The sequence below is a fragment of the Colossoma macropomum genome, unplaced genomic scaffold (assembly GCF_904425465.1).
Source record: "Colossoma macropomum unplaced genomic scaffold, Colossoma_macropomum, whole genome shotgun sequence".
Classification (NCBI taxonomy): domain Eukaryota; kingdom Metazoa; phylum Chordata; class Actinopteri; order Characiformes; family Serrasalmidae; genus Colossoma; species Colossoma macropomum.
The window spans coordinates 11059510-11077063 of NW_023494800.1; the positions used below are offsets into that span (position 1 = coordinate 11059510).

The window sequence follows — 17554 nt, forward strand, 5'->3', positions numbered from 1 at the left end:
CTCTCTCAGTCTGTCTTGTGCATTTCTCTTCCCTTCTCTCCTGCATGTCTGCATACTTTGCTTCTTCCTCTCAGTCACTTAAAATAAAGACAGGGTGGCAGTCTGTCAGTCAATGTGAGACAAGCACCACATTGCAGAAAATCTTGGAAAGTAGGGCTGAACGATTAATCGTCTCTACAACTAAATTGCAATCTGAAAGAGAGTAATTTTCAAATCATAAGACCTGCAGATTTAAATATATCCTGCAATATTCAGCATCATCTCAACAAGTTTTAAATGGGAAAATTTAACCTAATAATTCATGGTCTGAAGAGCTTGTGAACTGGCAGTCTGGTACACTAATTACTTGGTAGCAAGTAATTGAGCTAGTTTTATTCAACTCAAATAAATACTTTTATTGAAACAATGGTTGTAGTTATAAGATTATTTAGCATATTGCTAGACATATTTCATTGTTAAGTATTTTTATGTAGTGAAATATCTTATAATAATATTCATTCAACACACTGTAGATTTTAGATGATTTCTCTTTCCAGGATAACATCTATTGCAGTGCACAGGGACAGACGCTCGCCTACCTTTGCCTCTGCATAGTAGTTGTGAAAGCAGAGCAGAGCGATGAGAGGAGGCGAGGTGAAGGAACTGAGCTTGTGCCCAGACTGACAGACAAACAGATGCCCCAATCTGTTCACAAAAGGCAGCGACTGCTGTGCATCTCTCTCTCACTCTCTCTTTCTTCATCTCTCTGTCTTTCTTTCTCTCCATCTCTCTCCCTTCTATTCCTCTCCTTTTTCGCGCAGCAGCACAGGCGCTCACCATAATTAGCAGGGATTGTAGGTGGGTCTGTGGCGCTGTGTGCCCCCTCAGCAGGCACCTCTGTATGATCCTGTGGTGCAGAGACGTGAGCCTCAAAATAGGGGCACAGGAAGGAGAATTGATTTGTTTAAATTGGGGGATTATTGATTTAATTACACGGCGGTCCTGGAGACAGATGGAGAATGCGGGGTTTAATTGGCCGTCTCGGTGGCTCAGACCGAGCTTATCACAGCACAGCATGCCACAGACTACCCAGCCTCTACGCAAAATGCCCAGGACCAACCCAGAGAGAGAAAAACAGGGGGAGAGTGGGAGAGAGATGACGGGGGAGGAGAGAGATGTAGATAGTGAGTGAAAGGGAGATGAAGCATTAATGTCAAATACCAAGGATAAGAGAGAGTTATGGCAGAGACAGGAGAACTATGGTGAAGAATGCTGTAGATGGACCAGGATTTGTGAGATCCTGTTACAAAGACAGAATTAGGAAGGGAGCTAGGTTTGACTGACTTTGACAGTGTGCAGAGTTTGACCTACTCAGGCTTGTTTGAATCTAGTCAAGTCATTAACACTTCCACCTGTGACTGAATTTCTGCTCTGTTTTTCTTAGAAGTTGGAATGAAGGATATTTGTTCTAGGGTAGTTGCTATTGATTTTATAAGTAAATAAGTGATTTATTTTTGTCAAAATGGCCAAACAAAAATAACTGAACAATAACAGCGCGTAGCCTAAAACTAGAGCCTTTCACATTTCATTAACATGCGTCATGTCTGGATCAACTGTAGATATACAGAGTGATTCAGAAAGATTCATCCGAAGTGCCGTACTTGTACAACCGTGAGGCGCCTAGGAACCAATTACATACCAGTTGAAAGAGAACATCATCGAGTTCCTGACGGTCAGTACGGAAGTGAACCTCCAACAGCTCAGAGCATTTGTCGTTAGCACCAACAGTCCAAGAAAAAGGTCACCAGCATCACCAGATCTCACGCCGTGTGACTTTTTTTGTGGGGGAGCGTTAAGGATTCTGTTTATGTGCCACCACTCCCAACAGCACTGCATGATCTCCGAATTCACATTAAAAGAGCTGTGAGTACAGTGACACCCGACATGCTCAATCAAGTATGGGATGAATTTGACTCTCGTGTTGATGTTGTCCTACAGCTGGAGAAGGTTCATATTGAGCACTTGTAAAACTACATAATAAACTTTATGCTCAGTTAAACCATTTACAATTTACTGCATTGTTCTGTAATGATTTATAAGTGAAATAAATAATTTTGAAATTGGATGAATCTTTTTGGATCACCCTGTACTTTGGCTGAATTCCATTTACACTTTTCACTAAAACGAGCCCACAAGCACGAATTGACAAGCTCGTGGTTTGAAGGAAACTTCAGACTTGTGTGACCTCTGTTGTGCATTTCTCTGTTCATTCTCTCACCCGCTGTCAGCACTTGGCAGACCCATTTCCATTTATTGTATGCAGATATAGAAAACTCATTCCATTTACACCTGTGTTGAATGTGGTCGAGATCCATCTCTGACAACTAAATGCGGTTTAAGTGACACAATCACAGTTCCATCATACTGCGTCTGATTGTGATCAGAAAATGCACATTGATAGGTTAAAACAACCTCATTCTTTAAAAGAAATGGGCAAAAAATGGTGTGTCCTTCAGGCTCAGGTTGTTACTGTAAGAGAGACCAGGAGCCAAATCTTCTCTCTCATTATGATGGTTTACTTTTTACCAGACTACATCACCATGGGAATCTTATGCTACACACCTAACCTGCTCCAGGGCTGGTTAAGGTCAAGAGTTTGGATCATAAACAGCTTTTAGACCAATTGCGACAGAGCTCCTGACCATTTAGGGATTGAAGGAGACACCTCTGGCCACTTTCTTATTTCATGAAGTTTGGCATCAGTTACAAGAAAATTGTTGCTTTTTCAGCTGAGGCACCATCATACTACAAATCATACCATCATAACTGGTTTTCTTTCTACATATTTACGTAGCACTTGACTTCTCATGTTTCACACAGCTGGCTATTCATCATAAACATCATACTTTCATATGCATGTGCACAAGGATTAATCACAGCCTGATTATCTAAACCAGGCCTAGCAGAGAATGTTAGTTGCTCAAATGAGTCGCCGCTGTGTTTGTTAGGTTTTGTGAAGCTGAAATTTAGTCAGGATGTTGAAAGTACTGTGTGAAACAGGCCCCAGTAGGAGAATTTAAAATATGCATCATCATCAAGCAAACTGGCAACTAATCATCGCCAATTCATCAAGGAGGTAAATTTTAATTGATTATTTTTTTACTCTAGCAGACGAGTTTAATCAAGTAATTGTGACAGCTGTAATTCGTTCAGTAAATTAAAAGTGGCAGCAGACTTTAAAAAAATAAATATATGTAAATAAATATATTTAAAAAAAGTCATTTGTGATGGCACACTGATTAAAAGAAAGTCTCTCAAAATACTGATGTAGCTAACAATTAAGGAAAACTAGTGGTGATCAGTTAGCATGATTGCATTTACATAATGCTACCCAGTTTCATTCATTCTGAAAAGCTTTAGCATTTTCGCGTTGCAAAAATACAGTCTGCCCAAAACCAAATTTCTTTATTCTTGCAACATGCAGAATGGCTAAATAATATGCTTCAAGCAAAAATTTCAGGACTGTCTCACTCTAAATGTGGTTTTAAAAGTGTGCTGGAAAATGTATTTGAATGTGCTGGTACATGCTGTTTTGTTGTTCTGATATGACGTGTGAGGTTTTTGGGTCTTTCGTCAGGTGTACGGGACTCGGTCTCTCACACCATCCGTCCAGATGACCCCTCACGTACTGCCGACCCACCTGTTCTGCTGGACCTGCCCGAGAATAGATCCACCGTGCCGTGAGTAGACCTCCACACATACACAGACCCCAGATCAGTGTGCCCTGAACATGTTGTGCTGATGCTGAGACAATAACACCCAGCCCTTATAAAGCAAATGTCAGAATCAAACAAATAACGGTATTTGTCTCCTCATAAGTGGACATTTTGTGTCTGCAAGCAGCCTGTACCTTTTCATTTTTCTCTTACTCCGTCTTCACAGATGACAGGTGGAAAAGGTGGATTTAGTCCGACAAAGGTCATTAATGCGTTCTTCTCTGAGAGCTTTCTTAATAGGCTGTGAATGAAGATCTTTGTTAATAAGCTGCAGGGCGAGTTCTAGCTCACAAAAGAAGCACTGTCACTATAATTGCTGCTTCGTTAGCAACCCGAACACGACAAACCCCTAAATCAGTCATTAGCCAAGGGATAATGCATGCAAAGGCCCCTCCTGCAAGCGAGTGATAAGATCTCCCTTGATGTTTGGCCAGTTTTAATTGAAATACCTAACAAGTTTACGTAAACATGTTCGTGGTGTCTACGCAAATATTGCAAGCCAAGAATGAAAACATACAGGACTGCATAATTACATAAGCACACACGCACACAGTCTTGTCTCTTTGTAATACAATAGATCAATAGTGTGATAGGTTATGTGTTCTTCACCGTCCTCTGTTACCGAGCTGTGCCTTCAGTCTTTTTTTTCTCATTTGTTTTTCTCTCTCTCTCTCTACTTTTTCTTTATATCTTTCAGACCAGCGCGAGATGCCCCTGACAGATGCACTGGTCACTTTGATGCAGTGGCCCAGATCCGAGGCGAGGCCTTCTTTTTTAAAGGTACAGACACATTTGGAGAGGAGGACCAGGCTGAAATCAATGCAACCTAGCAGTCACTGTACACACAGCAGCCCTCCAAGGAGATCAGTGGCCTATTCCGATGCTTTAAATCAGGAAAACGCTTTTAGAAACTTGCAAGCTCTGAATGTTTGATCACAGACCTTTGACTTGATTGCAAGTGGTCTTTTGTTTTGACTGTGATGGAAAAAGAGATGCGGTTTGCATCACCATGCATGTTCATCCCCACAGCTGAAATAAAAAAGGCCTTTCTTTGTTTGCTTGACTAGTTCAGACAGCTGAGCACTTGGGTATCCACTGCCCCAGGGTATGTGCACATGTTTTCCCTTTGGTTAGGCACAGTTTCCTGTACAGCTATGCAATAGCACAACATAACAGCTTGAGTAACACACAGAAGCAAACATATACACACATACACATGTAGTCGAATGTATTCTAACTCTCAGTACTCCTCTTAGGAAAGTACTTTTGGCGTCTGACGCGAGAGAGGCACCTGGTGTCCTTGAGACCAGCTCAGATTCACCGTTTTTGGAGGGGTCTGCCAGCCAACCTGGACAGCATAGATGCCATATATGAGAGACCTGGAGACCATAAAATTGTCTTCTTCAAAGGTATGCTTGGGATGTTCTCATCAGTAGACACAGCCTTCTGTATAATTTCACAGACTGACTGTAAAGGCTGTCTTAGTTTAGATATTCATCCCAAACAAACATATGGTGTCACCCAAGAGTAATATCGGTTTAAATATTCATCCACAAAAATAATAGCATATTATTAATTCGATGCACAGTGTAATATAAAACACACATTATGCTATTTTTTACAAACAAATTATCAAATTAACAAACTGATAGCCATTTATAATGGTAAATAGAAACAGAATGCAATGATGTGCAAATCATTAAACCCTGTATTTCATTGAAAATAATATTAAATATTGAAACTGAGAAATTTTATTATTCTTAAAAAAAATACATGCCCATTTTGAATTTGGTACCAGCAACACGTTTCAAAAAAAGTTGGGACGGGCATGTTTACCACTGTATTGCATCACGTCTTCCTTTACAGCACTCTGTAAGTGTTTAGGAACTAAGGAGAGCAATTTCTATAGTTTTGAAAGCTGAAAAATAGGATTTCAGCTGCTCAACAGTCGGAGCCTCCTTTTTCATATTTTTTGCTTTTACTCTGGAGCCTTGCTGTTGTAACACATGCAGAATGTGGTTTTGCTGGCTTTTGAAATGTGCACAGATGACAAGCCGGGTGATCTTTAGCCCAGAGGATGCAGTGACACTTGTCCATTTAGTCTCAGTCCATCTTAAATGAGCTCTGGCCCAGAGAAGGCAGCAGCATTTCTGAATCCTGTTTATATATGGTTACTTCTTTGCATGGTAGAGTTTTAACGTGCATTTCTGGATGCAGCAATGAACTGTGTTCACAGAAAGTGTTTTTTTATAAATGTTCCTGAGCCCATGCAGTGATTTCCACTACAAAATCTTGTCTGTTTTGTAATGCAGTACTGCCTGAAGGCCCGAAGATCACGGCCATCCAGTATTGGTTTTCAGCTTTGTCCCTTTCATACAGAGATTTCTTTGGATTCTCTGAATTTTGTAATGGTATTATGTGCAGTCAATGATGAAATCCCCAAGTTCTTTCGCTATTTTACATTGAGACACGTTATTCTTGGATTGTTTCACTATTTGCCCACGCAGTCTTTCACAGAAATGGTGAACCCCTCCCTATCTTTGCTCTTAAAGGCCCAGCCTCTCTTTTTTTATACCCAGTCATGTTACTGACCTGTTGCCAATTAACCCAATTAGTTGTGAGTTGTTCTACCAGGTGGTTTTTTAGCATAACACAACTTTACCAGTCTTTCGTTGCCCCATCCCAACGTTTTTGAAATGTGTTGCTGGCATCAAATTCAAAATGGGCATACATTTAAAACAATATTTCTCAGTTTCAACATGTGATATGTTGTCTTTGTACTATCTTCCTTTAAATATAGGGCTTAAATGATTTGCACATCATTGCATTCTGTTCATATTTATATTTTGCACAGTGTCCCAACTTTTTTGGAAATGGGGTTATAAATTACATTTAAATAATGATCATATTACAAAATATTTGTACATATTATATTTAAAGATGTCAGAGTTAATGCATTAATAACATGTTAAAGCGCTAAATTATGTACTCCACAAATTTTTTTAACTCTGTTTTAACTGCATTTTTCTGGTTTGTCCCTTTCAACCATCCATAGTTCCACCCTGAAGCTCAGCTGATCGCACACTGTGTTTTTTTCTGGACGCTGTCACTATGACTCTTCTCATGTAGTCTCGCACTCCTCTCATTCAAATACAGCTTTTAAATATCAAGTTCCATTATTACTGCCTTAATTAAACCGAAGGTATTCCCAGCTACTGCAGTGCTATGTTTATCACTGAGGTTGAGACTGAAATATTATTTACAAGCAAACACAGCACATCAAAGTGGAAAGCTACAGTTTCCCTCAAAACAAAAGGTAACGTTGCAGTGCAAGAGGCCCAGAGGAGTTGGAACACACAGCCACTGTGGCTCTCAGTAGACGTTGGTGATGAACATAGAAAACTGCATTTATCTTAGGTTATTTTTATGACCTTTATGTTTAGTTCATGTGAAGCCAGACAGAGTTCACAAATTCACAAGTTCACAAATAATGCTATTGAGTCATAACAAGTAATACAAACATTCTGTTGAAGCATACTTGGTCCAATCTTTAAATCAAAGAAAATCTTTCTTTGTGTTCAATTTGCGCAAATAAAACAGATGTGATTATTTTAATAATAGCTATTCGTTATTTTAATCGTTTGGCAGTTCTTATTATATATATTTTTTAATAAACTTTTTTTTTACACCCAACAAAGATGTGTACTTAGCTGACTTACGTTATTTACATCATAAAATCTCAGCATAGATCAGCCAAAATGAAAATAAATCATCTGATTACTGATAGAGTATTAGGAGCAAATATTGACTGATTTCAGTCATCATCATCATCACTTTAATTTATGTAGCGCCTTTCCCATGCTCAAGGTCGCTTTACAGTCAAGGAACATCAACACATTAAACAATTAACAGCAAAAGGGCAATACAGGTAAACATTCAAGTATAAGCGGAACAACGATAACACAGTGAAAACAAGCAAGTTTTTAACAGAGGTTTGAATGAAGATAGAGAGCTGGTATCCCAAATAAACTGGGGGAGAGTATTCCATAATTTGGGAGCTACTGCACTAAATGATTGACCACCCATAGAAGTCAATTTAAATCTTGGAACCTGAAGAAGGCCTAAATTTTGTCATCTTAAAGTACAGGATGGGACGTATAGATGAAGAAGCTCTGCCAAATATTGAGGAGCCAGACCATGCAAAGCTTTATATGTAATAAGAAGAGCCTTATACTGAACACAGAATGTAATGGGTAGCCAGTGAAGACTCTGAAGGACCAGGGTGATATGATTATTCTTTGAAAAGGTGAAGATCCTGGCAGCGACATTTTGAACATACTATAACCTAGTAACCAGTCCTAGTTAGTTACAGTCGTGCACCCCTAGTTTTTATTTTGAACTTTTTTCTCAGCTCATGGTAACTGACTAAAAATTCTCCTCTTTCTCGCTTTAGGAGTGAAATACTGGGTGTTCAAGGACAACATTGTGGAGGAAGGCTATCCACGGCCGATCAGTGATTTTGGACTGCCCATGGAGGGTGTGGATGCTGTCTTTGTCTGGCTGCATAATGACAAGACCTATTTTTTCAAGGACAACCGTTACTGGCGCTATGACGACCATCTGCGGCACATGGACCCGGGCTACCCTAAAGACACTACATTATGGAAAGGGATTCCCGCTCAGCTCGATGATGCCATGCGCTGGTCTGATAGTGAGTGCTGATATTCCAGCTCTTTCTTTCATAGTCCTTGCTCTCTATGTTTCTTTGAAATGCACAGCAGCTTTATTCTTCTATCTCTTTTGTCCGTGTAGGAATCACACATGGTTCTGCTTACGTCCCTTTATTAGAAAATATATCCAAATATGTGATCAAAGCATTTTGACAGGCCAGAACAACAAGCCTGTATATCCTGTCTTGTATATCCTTGCTAGTATGTTTTGTTTAGAACAACACATCTGTCACATTCACTGTCTTATCTTTGGTGAAGGTGTCAAGATGATACAGTACATATATACAATTGTGTATATATATTTTGTGTTATACTTTCTGAATTGGCAGAAATGGCTGTCTTGTTTGGGTTATGAAAGAACTGCTGACAGATGTTTTTAATTGTATGGTTGTCATAGCAGCAGCTGAGGAGTCTGTCTGAGCTAAAGGCAGCGGGGGCATCATGTCCTGTCTAATGCGCACTATTGTGTGTGTGCATGTTGCTTCGATGGTATTAGTCTTTACCTCACTTAAGACTGGAGAGCATGCCTTTGAAACATCCTTCTGTGAATAAAATTGAAAAGCCTTTGGAGACATGAGAGAATGTAGATGTAGACACATACATTCTTTTCATTTTGCTTGTAAATTAAGGATTAAATTGGTTTCAATGAGGAGATGAAAAAGCCATTTTCCTTGAAGGTTTGCTTGTAAGCTATTCATTTGAAAACGCATCATATGCTGTATTGAAAGTATTAAAATACATTTAATCAGTTAATAAAAATGTCTGCAGTGGAATGCATGTGTCTAGATCTACTGTAGCTTAGATGCCAACAACTTCATGAACCTTGATGCTATTGAGAGTAGGTTATATAACAGTGTGTGTATAATATGCTATTGTTATGACACACACAGCTTTTATTTTTCCATATAATAACAACATATTACACTAAAAGGATGATGGTGGTTTGTGTGTTCCTGGAGGACGCTCTAGGGATGACAAAGCAAAGAATTTCAAATATTTGACGATTTTAATGGAAAAAATGCACATTTGAATGTCAAAAGCTGTCTGCAGTGGCTCTCAGTGCAGTGGCACTCTCAACCACTGGTGTGATTACATACCTTTTCCGTTGTTACACTCGGCTTGCTTGTGCTTTCACTCTCACAGCCACTCAGTTTTACCTTATAATGACAATATGATATCACTATGGAAGCCCATTCCTGCCAGGAAGAGAACAAAGTATTGACTTAGTGTTTCAAAATAATTACTTATTGTCTCAAGAGATTGGCTTAATATGTCAAAATAAAAAAATATTTTCTCAAAATATTAACTTACTGTGTCAGAATAATGCATAACGACTACAAGTGTCTTAATAGTTACCAAATTATCTTATCTTAATTATCTTTTTAAAATTTACTCATAACTCCGACATTTCAAAATCTCAAAAAATAAGTCATTATTTTGAGATACAAGTTAAACATTTTGAGAAAATAAGTCATTAGTTTAAAATACAAAAAGTCAATATTTTGACCAACTGCTGCCAGAAGCAGAAGGAGAAAAAAAGGCATTTTTTTTCTCCACTACCTGGTGGGTATGGGCTTCCATGTATCATTGATGTGAGAGAGTTTGTAGAATAGTACTTTCTCAAAGATATTCAAAGATATGCAATAGACCTATGTGCCATTTTTCTAGAATCATTCTGTGCCCACCAGGAATCATTTGTTTGCTTGAGCTTCATATTTATGTAGTATGATGTTTATTGCAGTTAGGCATCCTGCTTATTTTCTTTGCATCTACCAAAGTAATGTATTATATATAATGTCAATATTTGACAGAAAGATTAGGAGAAAGTTCTAATTTCTTTGCGAAATTTCAGAACCATCAGAACTGTGTAAAATTATAGTGATGCCTCAAAAATACAAGAAAAAGAACTACTAGGAGTCATGCTCTCACAGACACCACTCAATCATGATGCCAATCAATGCAGCACTGTAGTGAGCCAGACCATACCACAGTGTTCATCACAGCATAAATGCTCTCCCACGGGCTGTGTCTTTCTCTTTTTCTTTCTCTTCACCCATCTTACTCCCACTCCCAGTTTTCAATAACATGCCATTTCCTCATTTTTCATTTTTCTGTTCAGAAAAGAAAAACTCAATATTCTCAGACCACACACACACACACACAGACAAATATCCCATTATAATCTATACAATCTTTTAGGCCCTGTTCACTTTCTCACCTTTCTTTGAATCTGTCTGGCTCCCTGTATCTTGTAAGAGTGTAAAATTCAATAGTATTTGAAGTATCAGAACATTTGAAAAAATGAATGTTGAAATTGTAAAACTACATCGCTGATATGCCCTTTGGTCTTTTCTTAGTGTCTAGCTCTTGTGGAAACCTGTGTCCTAGACATCTGGATGCATTCTATCAGAGAAAAGGGTGGGGTTTATGTTATGGACATAGACACGCTCAAATGCCTGAGCTTGTTGTTTGAAATTTCTTATATATTCTAGGGGTTGTGATTTTTGGGTTATTTTGTTAGAGGGCTGGCTCTCTAACAAAAAATTTCTAATCGAGAGCTTTAATTTATCTTTATCAAAGAAATCTGTGTAGTATATATTTACAGCTCTGTAGAATCAGCATTGTAAACCCTTAAAATATCAAAAATTGAATCAAATCTTGACCTCAGAATCAAAAATCATATCAAACCTGTAAAATGTAGTTTTGTTTCACCCCCAGTATCTCTCTAACTCTCACTCACACACAAAGGCACAGCATTAGGCTCAGTGTGAGCAGTGTAAATGTTCCTCCCTGCAGCCGCTCTGGCAGCCGGATGTGTGTGGAGGGAAGTGTGTTAGCATGTCAGGTGTGTGGTTTTTTGAGATGCTGCCAACTCCAGAGGTTCTGCTCACAGCTGTTTGAAGTGTGTGTGAGCACAGGCCAAGCTAAAAAGCGACAGTTCTCAGCCCAGCCAGCCCCCAAGGGGGAACCTCTATCTGAGACCTGGGGGCTTGGCAGATGGAGCCTCTTCAGAGAGATAGCACCACAGGCCCTTTCCACCAGCAGAGAGAGACATAGAGAGGAGGAAAACATGACGAGAGTGAGAAAAAGTCCCAGTGATACGGCAGAAAAGCTATATACGCTACACTTAAAAATCACCATACAGATCTTTGGAATCACTGTTTTAAATGATATAAGCAAATATTGTTGCAGATACATGTAGAAAATGATTGTAACATGAATTTAATTTTCATGTATTTCACACATTTTGTAAGAATATCCTGAAAACTCCCTTTTAGCATGTTTAAACCGCATCCACGTTTTTTATTAAGTTTGCTCAGACTAAAATTAATATCCAGAATGCCTCATATTTAAAAGGTGATGACCACATCTTACTGATCAAATAGCTATTCATAGTAATTTAGTGACAAGAAATTACTGTATATAGATAAATATATAGATAACAGGAAATATATATAAAATAACAGTTTTGCTCTTTATCATGTCAGAACGAATTGTTGTTTGCAAAATATTTTTTATTTGTGAATAAACCATCAGTTTATGTTTAGTTTATAACATTGTGATTTACACCATATAAGATTTAATTGAATAACAGTTATTAATATGACAAGTGATTACAAACATTTTGAACTATAGTGTTTACACTACCACTGAAAAGTTTGTATTTCATATTAATATTCATTGTTATTTTATTCAAAAGGACAATATACAGTATAAACTAAAATAAACAAGGAACATTTTATTCACTGTTTAAGTTGTTTAATGTTGAATGATTTTGTCTAATTATCTATTTGTAGTAATTTTGTGTCAAGTTATCAGTCTAAAGATTTTAGCGTTTTTCAAATGTAGGCACTCTGAATGTTTTGAATGAATTCTTTATTTTGTGCTGGATTTTTACAGGTTTCTCAATTATTGAGTCATCTATAGCTCTTTTCAGGACACATCTAAGATTCTGTTACAGCTTCTTACGAATGAATTAAAACCTATGAAGTTCCATAGCATCATATTACAGTAATTTTCAACATGTCTCTTCACCAAAATTGTTCTTACATTTTTGAAAACAGAGATTCTGAACTTTTGACCAGTGATTCTAAACTTTTTAAATGGTTGTGTGCATTTGGGAAATATGATAAATCATATCTCTTTCTCATTCTGTCGCATTTGTGTGTCTTTCTCCTTGCAGGTGCCTCATACTTCTTTAAAGGGAAGGAGTACTGGCGGGTTGCTGGCAGTGATATGGAGGTAGAGGCTAGTTACCCGCGTCCCATTGGTAAAGACTGGCTGGTGTGTGCAGACATGCAGTCGGACTCTCCAGAAACACAGAATAATGGGACAGGCGTGCGGCTGCCCGGTCAGCACCCTGTGGACCATGCAGAGAATGGCTACGAGGTGTGCTCCTGTACATCAGACTCAGGCTCGCCTGCTGGGCCGCGACTACAGCTCTCGCCCACCTGGCTGCTTGCGCCACTCTGGACGCTGGCATGGACGCTCTCATCTGTCTCGCTCTGATGAGGGCCATGCCACAGGCCTGTGCTGACACGGACACACACACACACAGACTGGACACACAGCAGCCTGTGGACTTGGACAGCAGCGAGGAATGCTGGCCACTGGCCTGAATGGAATTGATACTTCAGTCAGTGAAGGATTTACCTGCTTACACAGCTTTTTGTTCTGTTTTTTTTGTTTTGTTTTGTTTCTTTTTTTACTAAAACTGGAACTGTTTATCATTATTATTATTACTGGTACTATTATTATTATTCCCATCATTGTTGTGTATTGAAATTATTTTGTGTGCCTCAAAACAGGTTCATTTCAAGCACTTTGCGTGTTGAGTATAATATACTTTAAGATTTAATACCTTGAACATATTCACCATATGAAGTTTGAAGTTTTATTAAAACTTGTAACGAAGCTGATTAATAATGATGGTTATGGTGATAGTGATAGTAGTAATATTACAATAGCTCAGGAGGAAAGGCAAAAAATCTCTGAATGGGGCTCCCTGCTGTCTGCAGTGTCGAAGTGAGAGGCATCATGGGACACCATGCATCAGTGGCCTCTCATCACTCTCATCACTTCAAGTGCTTTAACTACCCAATCACTTGGTGTCCATCACCACTGACCCAGGCCTTTATCCTCTGGAAGCATTGACTTTCACTTCTTACTCTGTCCTTCTACTCATCTTGTAACTCAATTCTCTTTATTGTCACTGACTCTCAGAGAACACAGGGCCTCCACCTCATCGGTACTACACTGTAAAAAAAAAAGTCATCTCACCTTAAAATTGTCAGGTAACTGATTATGCAGCTTTTCTTGAATTAACTTAACTTGACGACACTTGTCAACCAGCTCAAATGGTGTTTTACCTCCAGGCAGTACGGTACAGCATGGTCTGGTTAAAAATCCAAACCCAGAAGTACTCGCACCCTGCTTCAGTACACATGTCCGAACTGTGAAAGTAAGCAAAGATCTCTTTAGCTTTTGTGGTCACATAAATTCAGTGAACACAGCAGTAGCAACAGTGGAGGAGATTTCTCTAGTTTGTTTTTTACTTGCTGTTTGCCTTATTTGAGAATCATAGACTGGCAATTTTAGTGTTTTTTTTTTTTTAAAGCAGTCATCTAACAACGTGTGACAATTGTGTTTGATCAGTCAATACTTTGCACCATTACTAGCTCTACCCAGCAAGAAAATGCAGCACAGGTGCTCAAGGGCCATATGGTTAATTTGTAAATGAGTAATGTAATGGAAATGGAAAATACATGATCACAGATTTATAATTGTACCATACCCCAAAGCTTGGCGAGGAAAGGCCAAAATTTCTTGTTTAGTCATAAATAATTCTCCCATTTTTTAGTTCTGCATCTCACTTAAAGGTGAACAGTATAGAATTTGTTTTTTGCTCAGTTTCTAGCTAGCTGGGACACAATCCCACCAGGCAGTTTCTTGTATTGGACTCACAGTTACGGGTGGCTGTGGCATCGCTGGGGTTAAAGCATGTGATCTCTTGCTGTTTGTGGTTTGCACCACAAAGGAGCCTCTGAAGTACACATTTAAAAAAGTAACATAGCTGATCTAATTTCATTCATTTATTCATTATTCAACATGAGATAATAGGTTTACATAATAATGCAAGACACATATTACTGTTCTGTTAACTTACTGTATGATGTTCAATTCAAATTTCAGATCAGCCATAAATAATTGAAGAGTAAATTTAAGATTTATAGATGCCACAGCCTCTATAACTGGCAGCTCAGGCAGAGGAACTGCCTGGAGGAACTGTGGGATGGAAACCAAGTGGAGAACATATTCTGTTTTGTTTACCTGCCTGAGAAAACTTTTGACAAGACTATGAGTTGGGTGAACTCAGGTTGAGTTAACTCAAGAACAGCTGTGTAATTATTAACCTTGTAATGTAAAGTTCAGCTGACTTTTCAATGTTTACAGTTTAGTTACTGATAAATATTCATTTATGAATTGTGTATTTTTGTAAGAAGCAGTATTTTGGAGCTGAGTCATTGCAGGCATGCATGATCTTGGATTCACAATGCCTTGGTTACCACAGCTATAAATGTTTTCCAGCTTTGTTTATGAAGGGAATCGAGATTTTTTTTTTTCTGGTTCCAGTCTTTCTAACTTGTATTCAGGCAAGAAGACATTTTTTAGTAAAACAGTTCTGTATCCTGGAGCGACTAGGAGGATGTTTGATTCAGGCACCATGGGCCTGCTGAGAGTGCACTCACCTCACACTTGGACTTGTTATGATTGCTAAAAATATTTACTTATATACAGTATATATATATAAATATACAGATATATTTAAGGTGAAAGGTTCCGTGGCAGTTGCAAAAAAAGCAATGTAAATCCCAAACTGTCTTTTTTTATGGGGCAAATATTTTTGTAGAAAAATAAAGAGGAAAAGAAGAGTGAGTGGTGATATTGATTGACTGTGTGCAGTTTTTTTTGTTTTGTTTTGTTTTTTTTTGGAGGGGGGGTGGAATGAAAAGTGAGAGGACTAAGAAGTTATTTTCTCCACCATTATGACAGATGCTTTCAGCGACTGGCAGCTGCTGAGCGTTTCTCCCACCAAAAACTGAAAACAGCAGCAATCAAAGTTGTCTACCTGCTCCGAACTGTTAGTTTTGGCTTGGTGCTTTTTGTGGTATTGTACGCCAAGCATTAGGCTGGAAGTCCTGCATTTTTTGAAAGCCGGACACCTTGTTTGCATGCCACTTTCAAGGGCAGTCGGTGATGAAACGTTACGCTGGCATGGTGGCGGCACACACAGAATACATATCTGACAATAGGTATGGAAACTATCTGTCGCCTTGGTAACGGGCCTCCTCTTTTGCCTCATACGAGAGACGTGGACGAAAGCAAGCCGTAGGCGGTGTATGTGCGCGAGAGTGTGTGTGCTTTTTGCCTTGCTATTATGCACACTGCCTGCAGAATCAGATCCAGTGGGTCTGAACAGGGTTCATTTGATTTTGTGGAAATGGCTCTAGCATCTTCTGCTTAGAGCAGCAATATTATCCATGATATACTCCAGCGCTCCTAATTAACTTGCATGACAAAGAGGTGAGGCTACCCAGAAAGTAGCAGCGTCTGTTGGTATGAAGGCTGATCACGTTCCTGTAGCTTCCATGAAGCGAAGGCGCAACAGAAACGGCCTGGTCCAGGCTTTTGCTCTTCCTTGGCAGGATTAGCTGTAAAAGACCGTCAAAGACTCTGACTCCTAGCTTAAGCAAAAACAAGTGAATCAAGTGTGCCAACAGCAGAATTAGCCTAAGTCCATCAACCTGGCTCTGAATGGCAATCGAATATTTAAGGACCTGCTGGGCTCTACAGCTAATCCAGTCAGCGAGGTTTCTTCAAAGCTGTGTTGTACTTGGTTCCCAGTGGGTGCTCGGGCCTGTTGGCCGTGTATGTGACTGCGGGTCCTTGCTTTTTCTGATCTAACCAGCGGGGGCTGGAGTTTTGCTCATGCTCTGAGCGCTGGTGCTGCAAAGCGTGGAGGCATCAGCAGGGGATCCTCCAGATGGTTCGACCAGAACCAATCCGTCCCCTCCAGGCCATCGGCATTCTCTTCTGCTCCTGCAGGCTGTGCCAAATGCTCACAGAGCGCCGAAGCTGCGCTGGTACTGATACTGGTGGCAGGCGGCTGATGGGCAGTCTTTAGCTGGCAACCGACACCGCTCACAGTCTTTCTGACAGCTTCTGATAACCTGTAACCTCTGATGGAGCTGGGAAGTTGGCTCTGAGACGTGTTACTGATGGTGCCGCTCACATCCAGCCACTTCATTTTCCCCTGCGATTCATTCGGAATGCTTTCAGTCTCCCTGTTCATGTGGGACTTGTGTGAGAGAATACCTATCTCAGGCTGTGGCGCTGATTTTTTTTCCCACCAGCCCAGTACCCCCCCCAAAGGGCCACTGAAGGAATAGCACTGTTCAGCTTTTACACTGCTTGTCAAAAAATTTGAGGACAACAAGCTTTTCAAAATGTTTGCAAGACAAAGGAGCATGTTTTCTTTGTGATAATTGTGCACAACTATTTCACAAAGCAAGTTCTTAGGAAACTCAGTATTTTAAGACCAACATGACACTTGTCCAGTTTTGACTTAGGCCCAATTTCAAATTTTACCCCTTGTTTTGGAGTGTCACCTTACCCCTTGGAGCTAAGTTACAAGGGGTAGTGGTTGAAATGTTCCCCTACGAAATGAGACAAGCCTCAAACAAAAAAGAGCATAGCGGTGCTCTGTAGGCAACCCTGCCAGAATGTAACTGCTTTAAGGTGGAAGGGGAAATTTAGCTAGCTAGCTACCAAGACATCAGCACACTACTAGCGAAAAGGACCGTGATACCTTAAAAATATAGTAAACTAAGACAATACAATGGTTATCGTAGTTTTTAACAGAGAACATACATATGTGGATTTCTTCGGTCGCTTGCACAGCCATCTTGCCGCTTCTTTTTTCTTGTAACACTGCTTGGAGAGGGCCTTGTAGCCCTAACACTTCGCCCTACCCCTCTATCTCAACAAAAAATTGGGACACCCTACCTC

General features: G+C 39.5%; 1 protein-coding gene across 1 annotated transcript in view; it reads left to right on the plus strand.

Moving 5' to 3' along the window:
• mmp17a (matrix metallopeptidase 17a) overlaps positions 1-15428 on the plus strand; it is a 65005-nt gene extending 49577 nt beyond the window's left edge. Inside the window, exons 6-10 of the mRNA XM_036588190.1 lie at positions 3617-3719; positions 4453-4535; positions 5012-5164; positions 8209-8466; positions 12669-15428. Of these exons, the coding sequence (XP_036444083.1) occupies positions 3617-3719; positions 4453-4535; positions 5012-5164; positions 8209-8466; positions 12669-12994 (923 nt within the window). The 3' untranslated portion in view covers positions 12995-15428. The remainder of the gene's footprint in view (positions 1-3616; positions 3720-4452; positions 4536-5011; positions 5165-8208; positions 8467-12668) is intronic.
• Positions 15429-17554: the final 2126 nt, after the last annotated feature.